General features: G+C 44.2%; 1 protein-coding gene across 1 annotated transcript in view; it reads right to left on the reverse strand.

Moving 5' to 3' along the window:
* LOC147638319 (FGGY family of carbohydrate kinase) overlaps positions 1–18,129 on the reverse strand; it is a 54,887-nt gene extending 36,758 nt beyond the window's left edge. The window contains exons 1-2 of the mRNA XM_086798245.1: positions 17,978–18,129; positions 16,638–16,717 (exon numbers count right to left, since the gene is read on the reverse strand). Of these exons, the coding sequence (XP_086654371.1) occupies positions 16,638–16,717; positions 17,978–18,032 (135 nt within the window). The 5' untranslated portion in view covers positions 18,033–18,129. The remainder of the gene's footprint in view (positions 1–16,637; positions 16,718–17,977) is intronic.
* Positions 18,130–26,419: the final 8,290 nt, after the last annotated feature.

The following is a 26,419-nucleotide window of genomic DNA, read 5'->3' on the forward strand; positions in this document are numbered from 1 at the left end:
AAGTTCTCCACATGAAGATTATGGAAGGCATGCTCTATACATACAAACATGCATGTATGCACAGACACAGATATATCTCTCTCTCTCTGTATATATGTATGTATGAATGTATGTATGTATGTATGTATGTATGTAAGCATGGCTTCACACACAGCAGGACTCAGACATTTCACCATGACCGGTCAACGGGCACCTGACCAAGTGGTCTAACAAGTGCCCCAGTGCCCAACACGACACATTACATCATACAAGAGTGAATGCAGGACGTGCAAGACTCTTAACTACCCCTTGGCCGTACACTAGTGACTCGTCCCCAGACGGGCTCACAAAATACTTGATGTCCGGCCTTAGGGGAGCTCAAAGATGCAAAAGAGAAAATAATCAAACAAGTTTGAACCTTTAGGAGAGGAAACACCTGATTTTTCCACTCTGGGGCTAGTGGAGATTGTAGATAATATCAATAGAGAAATTATGCAAAAAGAGGAAGTACACGAGAATGAAGAGGAGGATCGCGTTCCAATTTCTAAATCATCCTTGCACCCCTTTCATTCCCTTTGCTCCCTCCTTGCTCCTTCCTTGCTCCCCCTTGGTTCTCTTTTCTTCAATTTTGTTTTTTCCCCTTTGTCCTCCTCTGTCAATTTTCTTCTTTCCTCGTGGGCCTTTGTGCTCTTTTTCCTTCCCTTGAACATCTGTCACGTGCATCCCGCACTTGGATGCCACGTAGACATTTCTGTACAGTAGGTGCAGGACCTGGGATGGTGAACTGGTCCCATGTGAGCCCAGTCCGGGACGAGTCAGCCAGGGATCCATCTCAGTCGTCCAAGGTCAGGTGTGCAATGTCCTGCACAAGAAGCAGTGCCAGTCCGCGCTGTGAGTCTCCCTCTGGAATGATGTCAGATGTGCTGTGTATCTGGTTTGCAACTGGATGCCAGACATCTGTAGGCATGTAGGTTTGCATGTAGAGATGGGGCCAGCCCATAGGGCTACCCCAGTGCAAGGATTTGCAGTTTGCATACTTAGTCTGGGCATGGGGGAGGTGTAGAACCACCCCCAAGGGGCCAGGAGGGCCCAAGATTTGCCCACCAGCCAAGGCATGGGTTGGAGGGGCTGTCGGCCAGCTGTACTACTGCTGGACAGGCAGCCGTCTGGGTCCAAAGCCCTAAACAGCAGGCGGCCAGATGTAGGGGCAGTCCCCACACCCATGCGTAGCATGCCCAGCAGCCAGGGTGCTGCCCAGAAGCATGCGCAGAATGGCCAGATTATTGCATAAGTGTGAAAGCAGCAGTTATTAAAGTGTGAAAGTATTTTATTAAAATACTCAGTCGTGGAGCTTCCTGAAGCCAGCCGACTGCATGAAGGGAGGTGTATAAAAGCCCAGCCAAGATCTCATTGAATCCATCTCATAATTCACCAAGTGCTCCAAGCAAACAAGGGCCAGGACAGCCAAGAACTTGCTAAAGCAAAGGGGTGAAGGACTGAAGGTCAAGGGCAGGTTTTCCAGCCAAGAAAAGGTCAAGTACTTTGTATTTGTTTTCAGATTTACATCATTCTAATAAAGCAAATACACCATCCGTGGTGGGGGCCCTACAGAGGGTAATTGGGACCCAATACTGTGTCCTTCTCCATCTTCCCCCTTCTCTCTCTATTTTTCTGCACATCGTCTTTCAGTTTGTGCGTTAATTCCGCCGCGAAAAGAGTGCTGTTTTCTGAGTTTTGAAGTACCGATCCTTCTCCGAAGCTTCCGCATATTACAGTGGTATCAGAGCTCACTTCAAGGACAAAGATTCAGCAAAGAAAACCAGAAAATTTTTTCGCTCGTGTGGTTGGTTTTTAGACGCCGGTGGACTACCCCTTTCGGAGTGACTCCTGTCCCTCGAAGGACGGTTGGTTTTTAGCCTCCGGAAGCCTCCGGAAGTCTCCCACACAGATAGTGGATGGTCAGATTGCGTTCCGGAAAGGAATTGCATTTTCCCGCTATGGCGAACTTTGGCGACGAGAGAGAACCAGAACCATGGGACCAGAGTGCACCAGGCAGCCCAGCGAGGGCACCCGGCTTGAGTGTACAAGACATGTTCCAGCAGATGATGCGAGCAATCGCAGACCAGACAACCAAGTTGGATGAGCAGAAGGCGCGGATTTTGGCTCTGGAGGAGCGTTCTCGCTCTCCAGCGTCGCGTTTTCCATCTCCTCCTCCCTCTCCTTCCGTACCCCAAATACCAGATCCTCGTCACAAGGACCCTCTCGAGGGGTCACAGCCGCAGCCAAGCTCCTTGCTTGAGATGCAGATGCGTGCATTGGAGATTCGACAACGAGAAGACGAAGCCATGCGACGAGTGGAACACGGGCGTTACCTCAGAGCTTTGGACGCCAGATTGACACCGGCGGCGCCCGCGAATCATTTTCCCGAGAAAATGAACTTCAGTAAGTATAATGGTAAACTCGATCCCACTACTCTGTATTCATGGTTACATCAATTTGAAGCTTACTTTGCCGCAGTTAGGAAATCAGATATTGACAAAGTGATCTTAGCCAGTTGGTATTTGGAAGGTGAGGCCATTCCTTGGTGGACTCAGTGGGCTCATGCCCACACCAGATCAGGTATGGCAGCTTATGGGTGGGACGAGTTCGTCCGTGACCTTAAGCAGCGGTTTCTACCGCCCCACTACCTTGAGCGACTCGAAGACGAGTTCAGGGGTGCGCGTCAGAACGCGCAACCAGTCCTTCAGTTTGCCAATAAAATTTCGACCTTGTGTCTACAATTAGGCTTATCTGATTCGGACAAGAAAGGGCAGTTTTTGTATGGCCTGGACACGCAAATCCAATGGGAGGTGCGTATGTTTAGGCCAGCCACCTTTGAGGACGCACTCTCGCTTGCGCAGAGTGCAGAAATGAAACACAATGGTGGCAAGCCCAAGACTTCCCAGCCGGCTTCTCCCAAGGCTAACGCCTCGGGGGGCAAAAGCCAGAACCAGACGGGGTCTTCCCCAGGACAGAGCCCGGGAGCCTCTGGCTCCAAGAACTCGAACAATGCGTCTAAGCTTACTCCAGACCAGAAAGCGGAGGCAGGCAAGACAGGTGGCAAGTTGAGTGCTGAGGAGCTTTCTCAGTACAGGAAGGAGGGTAGATGTTACTTTTGTCACACAAAAGGACATACTTCTCGGGATTGTCCGAAGAAGCCTCCAAAGGCCGCCGCCGCCTCCACAGCTTCCGTGGTGAGCACCGCTCCCACACAGACCCCAGTGGCTACCCCAAGTTCTTCAACCCCCGGTGCTTCAGTTGGAGCAATTATTAGCCGGGAGCTCGAAGATAAGCAGAGGGGCGCCCATGACCAGGAGTATGAGCGCAACGAATTGCTCAAGTCCTTTGGCTACATAGGTCGCCAGAGAGTCGTTGTCTTGTTTGACAGCGGCAGCACGGAGGATGTGATCACGGAAGAGGCCGCTAGGCGTGCCCGTTTCGAGCTGACTCTGGTGGACAAACAAGTTGAGGGTTTTAGCACAGGTATGACAACGAGCGTCAAGTATGAAGCTCTAGGTGCTAAGTTAGTCATTCAGGGCATAGAGTTTGTGCGTGACTTTATGGTTGCCCCTCTTGTAGGAGCAGACATAATTTTGGGTATCCAGTGGTTTCACAAGTTTCTCCCAGATGTCAAGTGGGACAAGCACACGTTCCAGATCGATCGGAATGTGTCAAACACCCCTGTGACCATTAAGTGTGAGCCAGGTATTCCAAACTTTCCGCTCATAAGCCACTTGCAGGCTAAGCGAGCAGTTAGGAAAGGCGCACAGTGTGCGATGATTTACATCCAGACAGCCCAGACGGTGGCCAGTGCTTCCGAGAAGTACTCGGTTCTCCATGAAAAGTTCCAGAAGATTTTTCTTCGGGACAGTCTCCCTCCCCAGCTTCCCCCGTCCAGACCGGAGGATCACAAGATTGACCTCCTCCCAGGCTCGGAACCCCCGAGCAAGTTTCCGTATCGCCTTTCTAAGCAATAGAATCGGAGTTGGACCGCCAACTCCAAGAATTGTTGCAAGCTGGCTTCATCCGCCCCAGCGTGTCGCCATTTGCAGCACCGATCTTATTTGTCAAGAAGAAAGATGGGTCTTCTCGGTTGTGTGTCGATTATCGTGCACTCAACAAGCTGACTATCAAGAGCAGATTCCCGATGCCTCGAATTGACTATATTCTCGAGAGGCTGAATGGAGCTAAGGTGTTCTCTAAATTGGATTTAAAGAGTGGGTACCACCAGGTTCGGATTGTTGAGGGGGACATCCCCAAGACAGCTTTCCGTACAGAACGGGCCCACTATGAATTTGTGGTCATGCCATTTGGTTTGACGAATGCCCCAGCTACATTTAACCGCATGATGATGCGTATTTTCCGGGAGTTGATTGGAGTGTGTGTGTTCATATTTCTGGACGACATACTCATATTTTCAGCTACAGTTGAGCAGCATGACATTGATGTGGAGAAAGTCCTTAAGTTGCTGGAAAGCAACGAGCTCTATGTCAATGAAAAGAAATTAGAATTTTATCTGTTCCAGGTACATTACTTGGGATATATTATCAGTGCCGAAGGCATTCGACTTGATCCGGCTAAAGTGGCCGAGATTGTTAACTGGGAAGTACCTCAGACTGCTTATGACATTAGATCATTTGTGGGTATATGCCAGGCATATTCCACCCACATTGACAAGTTTTCTGATCTCTCGGCAGACCTCACCGATCTGCTAAAGGGAGTGAAAACCAGGAGGCAAAAGATTCGAATGACTCCACGAGCGTTGGAGGCATTCCAGAACCTCAAGGTGGCCTTGTCAGAAGCGCCTTGTTTAGCCCTTGCCTCGTGGGACGAACCGTTTCAAGTGATCACCGATGCGAGTAACATCGCAATTGGAGGTGTATTGCAACAGAATGATCATCCAGTAGCTTACATGTCTCGTAAGTTACTGCCCGCCAAAAAGAACTACTCAGTCTATGATCGTGAACTCCTAGCAGTTATACAGGCCTTGAAACATTGGAAACATTTCCTGTATGGCCGTGACTTCGAGGTTCGCACGAACCATCAGGCATTGCGCTGGATTCAGACGATGCCAAGTGCACAGTGGAGTGATCGACAACACCGCTGGAGTCAGATATTCCAGCAGTTCGGTGGCATGATTGAGTACCTTCCAGGAAAGGCCAATCCAGTGGCCGATGCTTTGAGCAGGAAGGGACAAGTATCTGCGATTCAGACCACTAGATTTGACCTTGTTGGTACAGGACTAGAAGACATGAAGCACACGTACGCGGATTCTGAGGAATTCGGTACGCAGTGGGAACAGGCATTGGATGCCACAGGACCATGCCATTTTCTGATACGCGATGGTTGGCTTTACTACAAAGGCCGACTGTGTGTCATGAAATCATTCCGGGCAGCTCTTCTCCATGATGCCCATGACGCCATTACAGGTGGTCATAGGGGCATGAATTCGACTCTGGAGAAATTAGAACGGCAATACTATTGGCCAAAGATGAGGCGTGATGTGTTTACATATGTACAACGCTGTGACATTTGTCAAAAGGTGAAAGCTCCTCGTGGAAAGAAGATAGGGTTGTTACAGCCTTTGCCAATTCCTGAGGGTCCTTTCCAAGACATTTCGATGGACTTTGTCACAAATCTGCCTCCCAGTCCGAGTAAGCGTAATACACAGTGTTTAACTATTGTTGACAGGTTCAGCAAATTTGTGATGCTTATTCCTTGCAGGGCCAATGTGACCGCCGAGGATGTTGCCCAGCTATTCATTCGGCATTGGTACCCGATTGGTGGGATTCCTAGGACCATAGTGTCAGACCGAGATGCCAAGTTTACCAGTCATTTTTGGAGGGCATTGTTTGATAATTTTGGTACTAAGTTGAATTTTTCCAGTGCATTCCACCCACAGACAGATGGCCAGACAGAGATATACAACCAGTTGGCCTTTGATGTGCTGAAGTGTTATGTCCACGATCAGCAAGGTAAGTGGGAATCGTTTTTGCCTTTAGTTCAAGCTGTTTTAAATGACTCTTTTTCTTCAGCTATTGGCAGGACTCCATATGAGGCAGCGTTTGGAAGACCTTTCCAGTCGTCGTTAACCAGGACTTCGTCTTCAGTACCGGAGGCGAACAGAGTGACGGAGTCTTACCAGGAGATCCTAGAGTCCGTTAAAGACAGATTGGCTAAAGCACAAGAGGCCTACACTCGACAGGCCAATAAAGACCGAAGGGACATGAAGTTTTCGGAAGGAGATTGGGTATATCTTCGGATTATGAAGCAAAGATTAAAGCAGGTGGGCAAGCGATGCCCAAAGTTGTCTTTCAGGAGCTTCGGACCATTTCCCATCCGGAAAAAGATTAATGAGGTGTCTATGCAGTTAAAGCTACCTCCGAGTTGGACTATGCACGATGTATTTCATGTCAGTTGGTTAAAGCCATATGCAGGTCCACCCCCTTCAGAGGTCAAAGACGAAGCAGAACCAGACATCATTGATGAAGCAGAAGTAATGGTTCCAGAACAGATCCTTCTGCACCGTTTCAAGCATGGCTCAGGCCGAAGACTACGACAGTTCCTCACGAAGTTTCAGGACCGAGGAACTCATGAAGCGGTATGGCTCGACAAAGAATTTTTCGAAGACTATCCGGCATTATTGACGGATTATTTGGAGGCTATGCAGCTTCCGTCAAGTTAAGCAGAAGGGGATGTCACGTGCATCCCGCACTTGGATGCCACGTAGACATTTCTGTACAGTAGGTGCAGGACCTGGGATGGTGAACTGGTCCCATGTGAGCCCAGTCCGGGACGAGTCAGCCAGGGATCCATCTCAGTCGTCCAAGGTCAGGTGTGCAATGTCCTGCACAAGAAGCAGTGCCAGTCCGCGCTGTGAGTCTCCCTCTGGAATGATGTCAGATGTGCTGTGTATCTGGTTTGCAACTGGATGCCAGACATCTGTAGGCATGTAGGTTTGCATGTAGAGATGGGGCCAGCCCATAGGGCTACCCCAGTGCAAGGATTTGCAGTTTGCATACTTAGTCTGGGCATGGGGGAGGTGTAGAACCACCCCCAAGGGGCCAGGAGGGCCCAAGATTTGCCCACCAGCCAAGGCATGGGTTGGAGGGGCTGTCGGCCAGCTGTACTACTGCTGGACAGGCAGCCGTCTGGGTCCAAAGCCCTAAACAGCAGGCGGCCAGATGTAGGGGCAGTCCCCACACCCATGCGTAGCATGCCCAGCAGCCAGGGTGCTGCCCAGAAGCATGCGCAGAATGGCCAGATTATTGCATAAGTGTGAAAGCAGCAGTTATTAAAGTGTGAAAGTATTTTATTAAAATACTCAGTCGTGGAGCTTCCTGAAGCCAGCCGACTGCATGAAGGGAGGGGTATAAAAGCCCAGCCAAGATCTCATTGAATCCATCTCATAATTCACCAAGTGCTCCAAGCAAACAAGGGCCAGGACAGCCAAGAACTTGCTAAAGCAAAGGGGTGAAGGACTGAAGGTCAAGGGCAGGTTTTCCAGCCAAGAAAAGGTCAAGTACTTTGTATTTGTTTTCAGATTTACATCATTCTAATAAAGCAAATACACCATCCGTGGTGGGGGCCCTACAGAGGGTAATTGGGACCCAATACTGTGTCCTTCTCCATCTTCCCCCTTCTCTCTCTATTTTTCTGCACATCGCCTTTCAGTTTGTGCGTTAATTCCGCCGCGAAAAGAGTGCTGTTTTCTGAGTTTTGAAGTACCGATCCTTCTCCGAAGCTTCCGCATATTACAACATCCATCTCCTATCTCCCATATCTCCAAAATTTTCAACATTCCCCTATATTTCCTAACTTCACACCTCGCCAAACGCCAGTGATTCTACTCATGATGTATGTCGCCAAACACCGGTGATTCTACTCGTGATGTATGGAAAGACACTATTCCAATTCATATATATGGTGCTTTCAATACAATTGCATAAGTGTTGACATTATACAGCTATCACCACCAGTGGCAATACTCTTAAGCTTTGATATTTTTTGGCATTTGAAGTTTGAAGATTGGGCTTTGAAGTATTGTCATGTGTATCAAAGAACTTGGATGCCACGTGGGCATACATCACCAACGAGTGCAAGGCCCCAAGGCCGGACACCACGCATTCATTGTGAACCCTTGTCCAGGGACGAGTCACACGTGTACCGCCTAGAGTTAGTCAGTGTTGTGCATGTCCCGCACAAGTCAACGTGATGCCCATCAAGCGCACAATTGTAACCCTCATGTATGGCGTAAACATGTTTCGTCTCTCGGGTACTTATTAGACCACTTGGTCGGGGACCTGTCGTCCTATCAAAGTCATTTGGCAGCATATAAGTGTCTGGTGTGTGTAAACCCTTGTAGAAGGTACTAGCAACATCAGTGGTTGAGGGGACATGGATAAAGGCCAATTAAGACTTTGGGCAGCCTTTTGGACACCTAATTTGGGGGCCATAGGGTATTTGGCTGGTCATGGGACAAATTCCCCTTTTTTATGCCTTTTGATGGCGCCTACACACTGAGCCCTAGGCCCATGGCTTTGGGCACCCTGCTGCCCTAGTCGGCCTGGCCGGCCAGCTTCCAAGCCCCAGAAACCCTATATATTCAGTCCCTAGGCCTCAGCTGTCATCATCTCTCAGAAGTTTTGCATAAATCTATGGTGCACACTGTCTGCTAAAGCCTACAATCATTAACACGAGGAAGAGGAGGTCTAATTGTTGTTCCATCTGGGCCTCTCAGCAAAACGCAAGCATTCACTGCTCGCCAGGTGGAAATGCAGCATAATCAGGGGCAAATCAGCAAAATGCAACCCTCACCAGCATCAAGAAGAAAACGCAGCATCTTGCTGTCCACCTATGTGCACAGGCCGGCCAGCACAACAGCTCCTGCTGTCACATGCAGAAGCTTCTGTGGCCAGATCATTACTAAACGGAAACACAGCACTCCCACTGGATGCTTGATGCACAAAGAACTGGAGAAAACGCAAGAGAGAAAGCAGTTTCCTAAACTACTCAAAATCTTATTTATATGCTTGTATTTTACAATCCATGATGGAAGCTGAGCTTCCCGTGAAAAGGTAACTTGACTTGTACTTCTACATGACTAACTACCTAATGACCCAAGTCCCAAGTCGGCACGTGAATGAATGACTAAGAGACCTGGCCCTCTTCATATAGGCCCTTATAATCTGGCCGACTGGACCCAAATCTGGCCGACTGCCCTTGTCCTCTGCCGACCAGCACTTCCTGGCGTTTTCCTCCTGTCGGGCTGCTGCTGGCTGCCTACCGACTGTGGGCTGCACTACTGAATGCTCCACGCTGCCCTTCACAGCCTTGTGAGGCTGCCGCCTGGTCCACGCCTTCTCATCTACTGCTGCTGGTCACTGGCTACAGTCCTCTTGGTCCCACTCAGCCCTAAAAAGGTGTCTGACCCTGTCCTACTGCCTGTCCAGATCAGAAGAAGCATGTCCACGTGGCATGCACGTGACATCCCGTCCTGCTAAACTTGATGACGGGGATCCAACCTGCCTCTTTGGATGACTGTCATCATCCCTCATTCCTTGCCGTGTCTCCTCACTGTCATCCTTGGACGTCTGGCAACTTGACTCGACCTGGAAACATTGCTGTCCTCCGCAACTGCTCCACTTGAAGAACTTGCATCCTGATCCACTGAGTCCCCCTGCCTTCATGCCCTGTCCCTTGAACACGTGGTCTTGGTGTCCTTCCCTGAGGCTGATCACCGGCATCTTCGCTCCACCCTTGGATGACTACCATCCCTTGGAACCAATATTCCTATGGGCTCACCGGTCTGCCCTTTGGCATCCACCCACGGACTGCCTTTTCCCTATGGCTTTGCTGAACACCGACCATCCTCCTTTGGAGATCTACCCTTAGCTGTGTTCCTTGCCTCGGACTGTGCACCATCTCTTGGGATTGCTCTTGGAGCATTGGAAATCATGCTGAGTGCTGGCGCTCTGATATCAATGTCACATGCGGAAGCTTCTGTGGCCAGATCATTACTTAAAGGAAACACAGCACTCCGGGCTCCCACTGGATGCTTGATGCACAAAGAACTGGAGAAAACGCAAGAGAGAAAGCAGTTTCCTAAACTACTCAAAATCTTATTTATATGCTTGTATGTTACAATCCATGATGGAAGCTGAGCTTCCCTTGAAAAGGTAACTAGACTTGTACTTCTACATGATTGACTACCTAATGACCCAAGTCCCAAGTGGGCACTTGAATGAATGACTAAGAGACCTGGCCCTCTTTATATAGGCCCTTATAATCTGGCCGACTGGACCCAAATCTGGCCGACTGCCCTTGTCCTCTGCCGACCAGCATTTAATGCTGCCGACCAGCACTTTTTGGCGTTTTCCTCCTGTTGGGCTGCTGCTGGCTGCCTACCGACTGCGGGCTGCACTACTGAATGCTCCACGCTGCCCTTCACAACCTTGTGAGGCTACTGCCTGGTCCACGCCTTCTCATCTACTGCTGCTGGTCACTGGCTACAGTCCTCTTGGTCCCACTCAGCCCTAAAAAGGTGTCTGAACCTGTTCTACTGCCTGTCCAGATCAGAAGAAGCATGTCCACGTGGCATGCACGTGACACCTGCCCCAGGTATCTGTAAGTTACCTTGGTCGTCCACATCAGGTATATTCAGCCCTATCGTAAGTCTTTACATTCATAAAAGCAAACACACTGCATGGTGGGTGTAGGTGCCACGTGGACATTCTGCACAATCAGTACACTTAGGATACCTTTTTGATGGGCACTAAGCATGTTGTGAGCCCTTGTCCAGAGAAAGTCCGCCATGCACCATCTAGGTCTAGGAGTCCCATCAGTGACGGAAGGTCATATGTAACCCACTTGCAAGGTGTAAATGTTGTACATGGGTTTCAAGCACTACTTATTAGACTCATGGTTGGATTCCCGGAATACCAATCAAGTCATTTAGGAATTTTAGAGTCTACCTATGTGAAAGACTTTTTCTGTCCAAGGCCACTAGCAAGGTAACGAATGGCCATGGAAGTGTGATGAAAGAAGCATGGGCAAGGCTGTGGGCACCCATCGGGTTGACCAATTCATAAAGGGCAGTGCCCATCTGGTAACAGGTTAGAGGCGCCCAAGCAAAAAGTGGGAAAAAGCATTTAATGATTTATTTGTCCTCTTTTTCCTGGTTGGCCATTTTCAGCAAGCTGACTTGCTCATGAGGTTGGTACGTATAGGTGGCCAACATTTCATCAGTTCCATGTGCAATAATATCAAGCATATGCATGTGCTTCAGCCCTTGGACAAGCAAGTGAGAGAAAATGTGATCATCTAGAGGTCCTGCAGGCATCAGAGTTTTTCAGCCTGCCGTGAGAAGAGGAAAACACAGGTCATCTTTTGAGTCAAGAAAGAAGGGCGACTTCACTATCGGAAACCCTAATTTCAGGTCAGTCACAAGTCGGTGCAGATTCAGCCCATTCTTTGTATTCGTTCAGTTGCAACAATATAGTTGGGACCCCACCGGGTGTAGTGTGTATGCTCCATCTTTCTCTCTCCATCAGAGTCCACCACCCATACCACTGCCTCTACTGCGACATCAGAGCCACCACACATGCTCGCACTCCAGCTCCGTGCCCCAGAGAAGAATTTAGCCAGAGATCTCCATCCATTCTACAAGCCAAATGCCCCCAACCCAGAGCTTCAAGACCCTCCACCACATTTAGACAAATCCCGGAACTTCTCCACCGACATAACATGTTCCCATCACAGAGACCTGACCCTCTTTCTGCTCTGAGATTGGTACTGGCTCAAGAGGAATCATAGGATCATCATCTGCTATCTAGATGAATGTATACACACATCGGTGTTTTTCCCATTTTTTTAGATTTCCTTTTCAGTTCTTCCATGGCTCAGTATATCTTTCCATGGTACCATTGTATTACTTATGGTCTCATCGACCCTTTGGATCTTCTATAGACGTTAATAAAAATCAATATCTCCCTCTCTCTCTCTCTCTCTCTCTCTCTCTCTCTCTCTCTCTCTATGCTCCCATCATAGAGGCCTGACCCTCTTTCAGCCCTGAGATTGGTACTAGTTGAGGAGAGATCATAGGATAATCATATGCTATCTGGATGTATAAACATATTGGTCGTTTTTTCCATTTCCTTTTCAGTTCTTCCATGGCTCAGTATATCCATGGTACCATTGTATTACTTATAGTCTCATAGACCTTTGGGGTCTTTCATAGACGTTAATATAACTCTCTCTCTCTCTCTCTCTCTCTCTCTCTCTCTCTTTCTCTCTCTCAAGGCCCACTATATGTTCAAATGCCCAGCGTATTATGAGATACGAGGGAGATTTCACTACCTCTTACGGGAGGGGTTCAGGCCATTGGTACGGGTGATGCAGTATGAAGATCAGAGATGTCTCAGGATGCACCTCATAGAGCTCAGACGACATAGGGACAGAGTATTGAGAGGACATACTCTGAGACAAAGCCAGCCCATACAAGATGTTGCCCAGTCATCCATCACTGATTTCTTCATGGCACGAGCATCCACATCAGCCACCCATGCCGACACTGCCACATCAACATCAGCTCGTACCAACTGTAGACAGGGGTCATCACTTCCACTACAGCACATATAACAGTGGGGCCCTTCTAAGCGTTATTGGGACCCAATGTCTCTCTCTCTACACTCTCTCTCCCTCTTGCATAATTCAGTTTTGTGAAGTGCACTCTATTCATCAAGTAGAAAGGTTCCTTCAAGCTACCACATGTAACATTGGTATGTGAGCTTTGAGGTTTATCACCCTTGCAGAGCACGCAAAGAAAAATTTCCTTTTGCAGACAGTTTATTTTCCTCCAAGGCAACCTAACAGTAGCGATCCTCCACACACAGTGGATGGTTTACTTGCATTCTGGAAAACCCTAATCGTTCCCACTATGGACAAGCAACAGGAGATAAGAGAGATTGGCTAGTGCATCCGATAATGGTGCACCATCTACATCGACTGACACTATGACAACAACAACAACATCATCATCTTTGATGACACGAGAAACATGAACAAAAAGTAGCTAAGGTCGTGGAACGGCTTTGACTGCCCAGGCAGCCACATTATTGGTTTCACAAACACAACCTCCACCCCTTTCTTCTATTGTTTCCCATGTCACACCTCCATTACCACCACTTCAACCCCAACCTCCCATGCTTACCTCTGAGCAACTCCTTGATATAAGGACAGCACGACTGCAGAATGAACAAGAGCTTCAACTTGAACAATTAGAGATGACTTTCCAGCTTAGTCTTGAGAAAAATTGAGGCAAAAGCAGACGCGTCGCACAAAATGGGAGGCTCGCCTCCATGCAGACGATGCGACTAAAGGATCAACAACACGAAGAAGCGAAGCAACGAAGGGACCAGCAAGAGGTGGAAGAGAACCCAAGAGAACCCGCATGCCAATTCTCTCCTATTGAGACGGCTAGACATGGCCTCCATGCTTGCTTTGAGTCCTTAAAGTAAACTGCAAGCTGTGCAAGAACCGTAACAAGTCACCCGAAACCAAGGATAAAGAGTGATAGTGAAGGTTGTAGCCTTTCACATTGAGAAAGAGTGGGTGAGATGATGGGGAAGTGGCCCTACACCCAAAATACCAGAAAGAATCTAGATAATGACTTTTTCCAAACCTGGACTTGTGGTTCACTAGGCTCTGATACCAATTGTAGAACACTTGTGCCTATGTACTAGGGTTTTCTGAGATAGAAAAGAGTGAGCGAAATCACACATACAACACACACGAGTCCTAAACTACCGATTTCTATTATGTACAAGAAAGAAGTGTCACAACTTTACTTTAAGTACATGGGGTGATTGTGCATGAAGACATCACCACACAGTCATGCTTTGTTGAAGATCGATCTCAACTTGTCCTACTTGTAGAGAAACGCTTTGAAGACTCTAGTACTGAGGTGAATGGAGATGATTATGATGTTTTTCCAATAAATTAAATATAGGTACACCGTTGTTGGTCAACTTGGACTAGCACTATCAGTCTGCTCTGTGTCATGTGCACACAGAGCAGACTGAAGAGAAACGCTTTGAAGACCCTAGTACTGAGGTGAATGGAGATGATTATGATGTTTTTCCAATAAATTAAATATAGGTGCACCGTTGTTGGTCAGCTTGGACTAGCACTATCAATCTGCTCTGTGTCATGTGCTAATCTCAGGGGCTAATCCTAGAGGCAACATGATAAAGACTCACTAGAACCAGATGTTTTGGAGCATGGAGTGCAAGTTTAGGCAAGGGATGGACTGGAGTGGACTCAAGGACCTGTCGGCTACATCAGGCAGGTCGGAGTTGGCATTTATTGTGTTTGGGTCCAGTCGGCTAGATCTCTGGCTGTCCAAGGCCTATAAAAGGCAGGTTTTGCTCATTGTTTTTCTCATTCAACTCCTTGTTGAGTTGGGTCTAGACATAGACTAGGGTTAGGGTTTGTTTACCTTTTCCAAAAGGCAGCCCATGGCTGCAAGGGATTATGTAACTTTTTGTACCATATGAAATACCGAATTTCCAGCCATCTCTCTCTCTCTCCCCTCTCCCTTCTGTCTGCATTTTTGCATCAGCATGTTCTAAGTGGTGTTTAGGGCTAAAAGAAGCATCTCAGAGCTTCCGCATGTAACACTCTGCCCGACTTGCCATGTGCCAAGGGCTAGTATGTGGCAGTACCACATTATCACCTGCCACACATGGCACCTAAGCTAGCTAGTCTACCCCGCCTATTGTGCATGATTGCTCTCACGCGTGGTGCTTGACTCCAGAGTCCACGCGTACCTAAGGTGAGGTGTGATTGTTCAAGCGAGATCGCGTGGTCAAATGATGTGGGTTGAAACATCTGTTCATCCCAACGGATGCTAGAATCAAGCCCGTACACAGGAATACCCCCTTCTTGTCATCATCGGGTTTCCGTGACATTCTCCCCCACTTGCATTGCAGTTGTCCTCTATCACATAGTGTCCATATAAAGTGCCCATCCATAAAAGGAAAAGATTCAACTAAAGCTCATCCAAGGTACCCAAGATCCCGAACATTGCGAGACCACTTTGTGTCTAGTGCAAAGGCTCACATTCTGTCCTTGCTGCGTCAGCACAAAGACCTGCAAAGAAACCTATAGATGACCAAGTTCTGCCTAGTCCAGCACTTTCTACATGTTCGTCTATCCATGAAAAAAGGTTGCAAAACCACTAAGTATCTTCCAATAGCCCACAGGAAGTACATTGCAAAAAATGGCCTAGCAAAACTCCGCTATCCAAAATCCAGCCACTAATGCATAAGCTCATATGGAGCACAAGAACTGCTTGCACCGGCTCCAATGCACCCTAAAGGAAAAAGAACAATACTCCTCAAAAACGTTGCACCAAATCTGTATCCCCCGGTACTGCTTGGCACCTGTATGTCTAAACCACCCATGTCCCATGGAACATACTCCAAGTAATACATCCACTCATACACCAAAGTCAGAATCTCGGTTGTTGTCGGTACAATCTCCAAGGAATCTGTGTACTATGAAGATACACCCACTGGCCTATCCTCGCCCAAGACGAAATATGTCCTCTTGGCTGGTGCCTCCATGACATCAAACACCGAAGATACTATGTCGAATGCAAACAACAAGTGAGAAGATTCCTCTTAAAAGACCCAAAAGCTCAAGGCAATAGCCAAAGATTCTCCACTAAGTGCAAACGACAACTGTGAAAACTCTCCATCGGGGACCTAGCTGAAAACTTCCTCTATTCGTACATGTGGCCTAATGCAATGAAGCACCCTGGGTGTGTGCTCAACCCAAGAAATGAAAAAAGCTGAGACGCGCACACATAGATCTCCTTCACACTCATCCTCCACCAAATCTAAAGAAGCCTCCTCCTCGGACTACTCCTCCAGTTCCGAAGAAGCAGCCTCCTTGGGTTGCTCCTCCAAGGTCCTCGGACAATCCTTTGCAGTATGCTCGGTGGAGTCACTCTTGAAACATTGACCGACTAGTCGCTTGGTTCAAAGCAAAGTCATGTCTGCGACTTTCCCCCACTATAACTTTTGCTATCCTCCATGACCTAAACAACTCCATCTTTAGGAATCTCCTTAACCTTTTGCTTTGTTGGACTTTATGCAAAGTTCCAAACTTGAAACTCTCCCACGTCTCAAGGGTCATTGCAAAACATTCCTACAATGACCCACATTTCAAGGAATTCCATCCAATTTGTATGCAATTTTTTTAGCCCTAGCACACAAAAAATCAAATCAAGCTAAAATCCATTAATTTGGTCTTGTCATGCAAACACTCTCAAAAAAATACAAAATGAAGAGGTGACCATTATAACTTCCACAATACCTTTTCCAAATAAAATGTATGCATCTATGAATGCATGTGTTCATGTATTTGCATAGGCAAGGACATCTCCTGGTGCAAAATCAAGCTTTAAGCTGAAGACCATGTTGGTCCCCATCCCACAATAAAGCTCAACACATCAATGGACCCAAAATGAAAAGTTTTAAGTAGAAAAGTTGCTTTTATGAGCTTTGATTAAATAGAAAACTACCAATTAAGAGTACAAGCCATAGCAAACTAACCTCTACATAATCTCCCTCCTTCCATATTTGCAAAGGACTGGTTCCAACACCTAACAGTTTTCCTTGTCCATCAAAAATTCCTGTATGATTCGCACCAAATGTAAATGAATGACAACTTGTTGTATCATGTGCATTGTGGCAAGGTGGAAAGGTACGTAAGGTGCAATACGAATCAGGTACGTAAGGTATGCATTCAGGTACGTGTTGAGATTTTGAGGTACGTTAAATACGCAAGGTATGTAAAAACATTTAAAAAATACTATATAGTGTATATATATACAGAAAAATGAATGAAAAACTGCAAATTATTGTGTGTTGATGTGACTTGCATTTGCTTATAAAACACATAAAACTTTGCATAAGTAGGCTAAAATTGGTGATGGCGGCCGGCTTAGGGTTTTTTTTGGCCCAAATGTTTTTAAAAACTCCCAACGTAGGGATCCATACCGTACACTAAAATGTAACTTATCATAAGGTACGTACATAGGGATGCAACCTTGCATTGTGGCTCATCACTCTATATCAAAAACAAATAAACTTTGTTAGCTTATTTGTTTTTTAATTAACAAGTCATTATCTCAAACACAATTAATCCAAGAAGGATGGTGGGTCAAGCACAACACCCTCACTCACACCTTGGCAGAAATAACATGCATCACTCTTTCCCAGCAATGCATGTGGATATATCACGCTGTGGGTGGCTAGATAGGAAGAGATAAGTATGCCCAAATCTTCTAGGGTTTTCACCAAATGTTTATGCATCTCAAAGGTTTTCACACTTCATATTGTCCTCCCTTGAGATGTGGCTGAACACATGCCTTTTTCTATGCATCGCAGCAAAAGGATCAAGATAGAGAAGTAAGCAAAACCACAACCCTACTTCTCCAAATTGCTTAAGAGGGGACAAATCCAAATTTATCTTAGGCCGCTTTCTTCACCTATTTATGCATGCATATATCAATCACGTACATACAAACATGCATGCATACATCAATATGCATACATACTTTGCATGCATATTTACGATGTCTTTAGTGCATTGTGTGCTCTTTGATTTTGATTGGAGAGTTTCCTAGTTCAAAATCTGTTTTCTGTTGTGCCTTCTTGCTTTTGATTGATTAAGCATCTGTTGCTTCTTGCTAAATATATTAATCAAAAATAAATAAACAAATGATTTCTCTCCAGCAAAGAGATCAGAGAGGGTTTTTGCAAGGCTCCAATATATGATTCAGATTTGCAGAACGGAAACAGTTAAACTCTGATTACAGGGGAGAAACGTTGATGCATTGAGATCGTGGACTGCTGCAAAAGTTTTTTAAAAGAAAGGTAGGGAAAAGTACCTGCGCGGGCACTGCCAGTCCCAACGTCCACGCCTATGTATCGTGAAGGAGCCATTGCCGAGCCTCGGACACAGTAGGCTCAGTATATACATATATATATATATGTCAGCGTGGACTTTATCTTGACTAAAAATTCTCGTTTGTATCCATTTTGTGAAACGTTCATAAAAAGGGTTAAAAAGGTGTGTGGCTACAAACTAAGCTAACTCTCTCTCTCTCTCTCTCTCATTTTGGCCCGCCACCGCCCGCCCATAGAAGACTTCTGCCTAAACATCTCATGGTATCACCCTGACATAGGATACATGGATGTACTTCTAACCATAGAGGAGGTCACAAAGAGTCCAGAGAGAGGAGACAAGAACCACACAAGCCAAAGGAGGGTGTGGACACATAGAGGATTCACCCTCTAGGCCCTCAAAAGATGAGATCCTTTGTTGGTTTTCTAATCATATTCTTTGGCACAAAGTGAACTTGCTGCCTTGGCAGAGGAGTATATCACAATGCTTTTTTGGCACTTACTAGTTTAGAAGTCATGTAACACATCATTCCTTGGTTGCGATAGGATTTAGGGAATGTTGTAGGTATCTACTATTAGAGATTGTAAGCACACAACCCTTATTTGCTCTTGTAGGAAGTAATTGAATATTTCTTACTTTTTATCTTCTTGTTCTTCTTCATCTCTTTCTTTGTTGTAGCCAACAAAGGCATGCCCCTTATAGAAAATTCGTCTCTTTATTGTTTAGGGAATGTTTGTGAAAGAAATTATTCTCTCTCTCTCTCTCTCTCTCTCTCTATATATATATATATATATATATATATATATATATATAGGCATCCTTATTAGTTGATCATAGCTAGTTTCTCCCATGTTAGATCACCTGATGACATCATGTGATCACATGATGATATCACATATGTATACACTAATGATCACATAGCTAGTTTCTCCCATGTATCTCATGATGACCTCACATCTGTATACACTAATGATAGTCATTTTTCCTTTTCTTTTAGTTACTTTTTCCATGGCTTAGTATATCCATGGTATTATTGTGCCACTCATAGTCTCATAGACCCTTAAGACCTTTTGTATGACATTAATATTTATTTCTTTGTTTCTTTTTTTCTCTTTCTCTTTTCTCTTCTTGTCTTGCTTCGTCTCTCTTCCTATAGCTAGCAAAGGTAGGCCCCTTGTAGAGAAATTCTTCTCTTATTATTATTAAGTCAAGTATCTCATGTTGATTCCAAATGAACTTTTAAAGAACGCCAAACCTTACTCAAGCATCTAGTAAACATACCATGTGTTGCCTTCAAGTGGTCCTCCTCCTTGCCCTTATATCTCATGCACCATCATCCATCCACTTCTACTTTCCATAAAATGTTAAGCATCTTCCCTCATAAATCATGGGTCACCCATGCTTTCCCACTTTTAACTTTCAAGCACTTCTCCATTTTTATCTACTATATCTCTAATTAACATCCATGGATCAACTTTAATCTCCTCATACACCCTAGCTTGGCCTACTTGAAACCCTTTAATCTTCATCATATCCCTAAATATTTAGCACCTTCCCTTAGAAATCATTGGTCACCCCTTCTTTTCCTTCTTTTTTTTTAAATTACAAGCCCTTTTCCATTTATTTAATGTGATATCTACTATATTCCTACTTCAGCCTTTAATCCCCTCATACACACTAACTTGACCTACTTGAAACCCTTTAAACTTCATTCATCCCCTTGATTTTTAAAAAATACATGGATGTCTCTTAAATTAAGCTTAAATCCATTGAGGGAATTCATCAATTGTCCTATAAATATGTATCAACATTCCATTTCAATAAGTGGTACAACATTCTATCTCTAATTCTATAGGTTTTATCAACTCACTAATAAAAGTAGTATCTGATTAACGTAGTATCAATCTACTCATAAGTTACATTATAGAACCCCAAATCCTCTAAGCATCTCTACACCCCCATGTGTAATAGTATTGTCTCTCAAAAGCTACCATGTTGGGTAGGAGGGGTCTACACTAAGAAAAGGCCGTAAGCGCGCCCGAGGGGGAGGGGGGGTGGGGGAGGGGGAGAATGCTCCAAGGAGAGATCCATCTCTCCTTTGCATTCTCGAGGAGAAGTATATTCCCTTCTCAAGAATGGGAGAAGGGGAGCATAATATATCATCATCATTACAATCCAACTACAATACATAAGTGAGAGAGGGGGGATGCTCTAAGGAGAGGGAGAGGTCCACCTCCCCTTCCCATTCCAAGGAGAAATCCATTCCCTTCTCGAATGGGAGAAGGGCAGCGTGATGTTTTATCATCATTAGTGTCCAACTGCAATAATGTATAGTGCAACGTATCATCATAACATAGTCTATCATGTATCATCATAGCACAGTGTATCATGTATCATCATCATCATTACATTCTAGTTGTAATAGTGTATTATCATAGCACATTGCATCATCATCATTACATTCCTACTACAGTGCATCCTCATCATTACATTCCTACTACAGTGCATCCTCATCACATTGACAACCTAAGTGCATGCACGAATGCAAAGGGGTTAGGATGATACTCAATTGCTGGCGTAGGGGTGGGGTTTTGAGTTAGGGTGATACTCGAGTGTGTCAGTGTAGGGGTGGGGTTTTAGGATGCCTGCCATCCTATTATTATTACGTAGTCCACTGAGGTGTAGAGTGGCTATAGGTAAAGTTGTAGAGGGAGACATCTAATGAGCACATCCACACTGTCTCCTCATGTGGCCTCTAGATCAAGTAAAAACGTATTAAAGGAAGTGCACAGTTAGTTTTAATAAGAGGGTTGAATCTTTAACTTGCGAATCGGAGAGGTGAGAGCCATAGAGACTTCTAAGCTAATCTCTAGCTTACAAAAGAGAGGGGTAAGAGCCATAGACTCTTCCAATAAGAGTTGTCTTTATTTCATTGTTGATGTCACTTTGGAGGATGAGGGGCTTGTCTCTGAAAATGGAGAAGTATTAGCTTGGGTAGAAGCCATATTACCCAACAAGGGATGGGCTGCTAACTTAAACACAGATGAAAGAAAAACATACTAGTAAAAGGAGAGGCAAGAAAGAAGGGGGGAGGCGAGGAGACAACAAGGACAAGTAAAAGGTGGGAGGGCAGAAAGAAGGCAGGAGATAGCAGGAATGTAGAGGGCAAGAGGGTGGAAGGAAGGAGGGGAGGTGGGAGGAGGTGGATGGCAAAAGGCAACGAGGTAGGACGGTTCAAGGAGGAGGAGGAGGGGGGGTAAAAGGAGGGAGGCAGAAGTAGATGGCAAATCAAGAGCAGGCAAGTTGGAGGCAAAGAGAGGACTACGAAGAGAAAGAAAGTGGGAGAGGGGGGAAAAAGTAGGAGGCATATGAAGAGTAGGCAAGAGGAAGACAAAGAGAGGACTACGAAGAGAAACAAAGTGAGAGAGGGGGCACACACTAGCATGTTCCTTATTCCTTCAATAGCTATTTTTAATTTGCTTTGCATTTAATTCATGTTTGAGTTTTGAAATAACCCAATTTAGTTACATAAAACTTTGTGATGGTATTCATAAAGACAAAATCATTATACTTTTTATAATGTCTTATCTTAACTATTAAGTTTATTATCTTCCAATGAAGTCATCTCAAGGGTCAACCATGTGATTCATGCTTTTTATTCTAATATATAGCTACTAAATATGTAATTTTCCACACTGGAACCTCATCCAATCTTTAACATTTATATCCTGCTTGAATTATTTTTCCCATACTAAATGTTTAAACATTAAAAAATATCGATTCTAATTACCTCTACTAGGGTAGATTATAGTAATTTTCATCCATCAAGATACTTTCCATTAATTTTAGATAGATGCAAATAAAACTAGCATGTGACATCATTATAGAGTACTCTACTCAATGCAAAGAAATTGCACAAACAAAAATCATGATTTTAGAAAGTCATCTATCAAACAACTTTTAAGTAATGGTAGCTTCTTCATCTCAAGATATTGTAATCTAAGAAATCCTAATAAGGGCTCTTTTATCATTGTAAAGTTCTTAAAAGCTTCTTTGAACTTTTCTTTTAGAAATCTCTTATTGGCACCTCGACTCTCTTGTTAGCCTTCATAAGGTCATTCAAATCACCAAACCATGGTGATATAAGTAGCTCCATTGGTGGTTTGTTGAAATTAGGCTACTCCACCATTGGGATGCTATGCCAACAAGTGGTATTTTCGACCCCTACTAAACTAGTGATACCATGCATGGAAAGGTCATAACACAATGGTGTGCCACATTTGAGAACTACAATTGACGCATAGTTATAGGGCTTTAAATCAAACATTCATGTGAGTAGATGGATCACAAAAGATTTTTAAAAAAAATGAGAAAACATTACTTGATACACCCAAAAGACATGCCACATCTTGGGCATCAAACTTGTGGTCCAAGTAAATAACTTGTCTTTTTTAGGTTATTGCACCCCCTCATTCTCGTCTTCCATGAAGTTTGTTGTACCATGCTACTTGTCATGCTTTCTTCGAAATTCTCTTGGAAGTGTGTCCTAGCTTCTCATAATAGAAGCACTTTACTAGAGTTCTTTTATTCTCGGGTGAAGTATGCTTCTTCTCCCATTGTCCCTTGAACTTGCTCTACCTTTGGATGTTGCTTTCCTATTTGCCACTTCTCTTCTTCCATGAGAGATCTAAAGTGTTAAGGTTTGGTTAATTACTCAATGTGGCTCTGACACTACTATAGCCATGTTGGAGTGGAGATCAAGGTAGTAACACACACATACATCAAGCACGCAAGGAGAGATAGATAAAAGTATAACACTCAAAGTATATGGATGGGAAAGAGTGAACTACAAGTGAAGTGACATGATCATATCACTTACACACACTCATAAGAGTGCATACATACACTTCGAAAAAAACCTCCTAGAGAGTGAAAAAGTGTTCGGCCCATTATTAGCCTACGTCCACACATCACTACTATATAAACACGGCTACAAATCCCTCCTATAGTGATGATGTGAACATGTACAAGGATCATGTGGTCGATCAATTCCCAAATGGAAATAAGCCCAAATCTTTATGAAAAGATTCAAACTTCTCTCATGAGAGAGCCTTCATGAACATATATGCTACATTGTCATGTGTAGAGACATAAACCAGGCTAATCTCTCCTACAAGGAGCCTCTCCTTCACATAATGATAGTGCACCTCAATGTGCTTTGTGCAAGTATGATGGGTTTCTCACAGTGGCTAATGCACTCTTGCTATTAGTGAAGATAAAAGTGGTGGACTATTGTCTAGCACCAAGTATGATGGGTTTCTCACAGTGGCTAATGCACTCTTGCTATTAGTGAAGATGAAAGTGGTGGACTATTGTCTAGCACCAAGATCTTCCAAAAGTTGCATGAGCCATATACACTCCATAGCCACTGTAAAAGCTACCTTGTACTTAACGTCATAGCTTGAAATGTTAATTGTCCCCATTGAGCTATGATATACATGAATCACCAAGATGAAAGCAAAATCCACTAATGTGGACACTTGCATGTTATAACATCCAGCCCAATCGGAATTACTGAAAGCATGCAACTGAATATCACCCCCTTAGTATAAAGAGGCCAAGGGATTGAGTGCCCTATAAGTATCGGAATACTTGCTTGGCAGCTTGCCAATGCTTACTCCCAAGACTACGCATAAACCTGCTCAATTGGGAGACCCCAAGCTAAATGTTTGGCCTCGTATTACATAGATAGATGAGGCACCCAATACCTTGCTCTAATAAAGTGACGTGTTAAATGGTTTGCCTGTATCTTGGAGACTAAGCCTAGCACCTACCTCTACTAGTGTAGCAACATGCTTATAGTATTCAAGACCAAACTGTGTAATAAGCAGCCTTTATATATACCTTAACTGCAACATCACAATACCATCATCACACTACACAAATTGTATGCCCAAATAATAATGCAACAAACCTAAATCTAACATTTCAAATAACACATGTAATTCATCCTTAAAGGCTGAAATTTTCTCCTCATTAGGGCCTATGAGCATAGCATGTCATCAACTTATAAAATGATGACCAAAAAACAATCTTTACTCCTCTTTAAATAGAAGTACTCTCATTTATCTTCTCATACCATGTTATGGGAGCATGCTTAAGGCTATATAAGACTTTTCTTAGCTTGCATACTTTAGACTTCTGTATACTTTTCTTAGCTTACACAGTTTAGACTCCAGTCCCTTCTTAATAAAACCACAAGGTTGAGATACATAAACCTCCTCATGCAAATCAACATTCAAGAAGGGAGTCTTGATATCCAACTAATTTGTATGTTGCAACCATGATTCATTGCTAATACAATAATACACCTAATTGTAGGTCATACAAGATGTGGGTGTAAAGGTCTCATCATGATCTATGCCCTTCTCTTGAGCATAACCCTTTACAACAAGCCTTGCCCTATAGTGATCAATGCTACCATTAGATTTATGCTTAAGCTTATAAACTTACTTCATACTAACGGTCATTTTACCATAAGACAAATCTACTAAATACCAAGTGTCCATTTTAAGGATTGAGTCGTACTCATCCTACATGGTGTTAACCACAATTGCTAACATTACTCCAAATACGTGGTGACATTTTAAAGATACTTTTTATACCATGCAATGCACTTCATGTAAATGATTATGGGAAATGACTAAGCTTACAACCTATATAATGCCAAAAGATAGTCAAAACCGAGCTTATGACGTGTAATGCCTTGTAGTGCATACTTAAACTAGGAAATTAACCTAGACTAGCTTTTAGGCCCCCAAACATTACTTGGGTGGCCGAGCATTTTAAATATGTCTTGTAAATAAGGTAATTTAACTAATGAGAAATATATAATCCTATTCTCACAATTAAGTTTGATTCCTTTCCCTTGTGATTGATGCTTGCTTGTATGCTTTCTTTTCTTGGTTGCATGCATGCTTGAGGATTCTATGGATGAGTGATGGTGTGTTCATAAGTTCTCTTATCCCTGTCTCTTTCTCTCCCCTTCTCCTCCATGCTCTCTCACCCCACCGAGGCATTGAGATTGAGCTTGAGCTTTCCATAGCTGGCTCTCTCTTTTCTCCCCACCCATTTTGCAAAGCTTCCTTGTGGTGAGGCAAGGTTCTCACAATTGAGTTTGAGTTAAGTCTCTTTCTCTTGTGATTGTTGCATGCATGCTTGAGGATTTTGTGGGTGAGTGATAGTGTGTTGATGTAAGTTCTCTTATCCCTCCCTCCCCCCCCCTCTCTCTCTCTCTCTCTCTCTCTCTCTCTTACATTCTTCTCCATGTTGTCACTCACCAAGGCATTGAAGTAGAGATTGAGCTTTCTATAGCTCTCTCTCTCTCTCTCTCTCTTCTCCCCACCCATTTTCAAATCTTCCTTGTAGTGATGACGAGGGAGGCAAGGTTGAGGACCCTAGCTCTCCACAAGAGAGGGTTGCTTAACTAAGAGTGGCTAGAGGTGCACTTTGGTAAGATTGTTGCATTTCTCCTCTCTTCTCTCTGTATTGCAAGGCTTAACTATTCTCAAATCGGTGAACATATTTGGTACAATAGCTTAGGACCCCCCTACTATACTTTGCATTTGGAGTATTGTGATAGCCCAGTTGGAATGCAAATCCATCAATTGTTATTGTTTAACTCATGTTTTGTTGTTTGTTTTTTTGTTTAATTGATTACCTTGGTACAATAGAGCATGTAGAAACCCTTCAAGCTTAAGCGAGTTTAGAAGTAAGTATTCTTTTCCATTTCCTTTGATTCCATTAATCTTACATGCCTATCTTGCATTTGTTAAATTTTTGAGTTTTGTTCATTTTAGGCATTAATCTCATTAATCCTTATAAAAATACCATTAGGTTACATTGAGCATATCATGATAGAGTAGGAATAGATAAAACATCCTATCAAACCAAAAACCCAAAAATGCACCATGAAGCAGGAATCAGAGGAGCAAATTTGGATTTTATAGCCAAAACCATGAAAACTACTCTCTCGTTTGCTTGCATCATACATGCTTGATTTAGCTTACTTTGCAAATGCACGCTTGCAAGTAGAAACGTACGTTCCTACATTCGACAAGAAAAATCTATAAAATATTCTCATTAAGAAAAGATCATAAAATATTTCCTCCATAAATGACCATTAAGGAAAATTTGTAAAATATTCTCATTAAGGAAGATCAGAAAATAGAAATGACCATAATGATAAAAACGGTGACCAAACTTCCACCACTAAAATTGGCAGACCTATTAGATAGATGTATGCACGTACTCAATTGGAAGCGCACGTTCAAAAGGCCAATAGAGATCTAGCCATGTACATTCCTATCTTCTCTGAACACACACGTTTATACATTCCCACATACGTTTGCAAACTTGCGAAAAG

Source organism: Cibotium barometz, chromosome 5 (genome assembly GCF_041138505.1).
Source record: "Cibotium barometz isolate CiBa-2024 chromosome 5, ASM4113850v1, whole genome shotgun sequence".
Classification (NCBI taxonomy): Eukaryota; Viridiplantae; Streptophyta; class Polypodiopsida; order Cyatheales; family Cibotiaceae; genus Cibotium; species Cibotium barometz.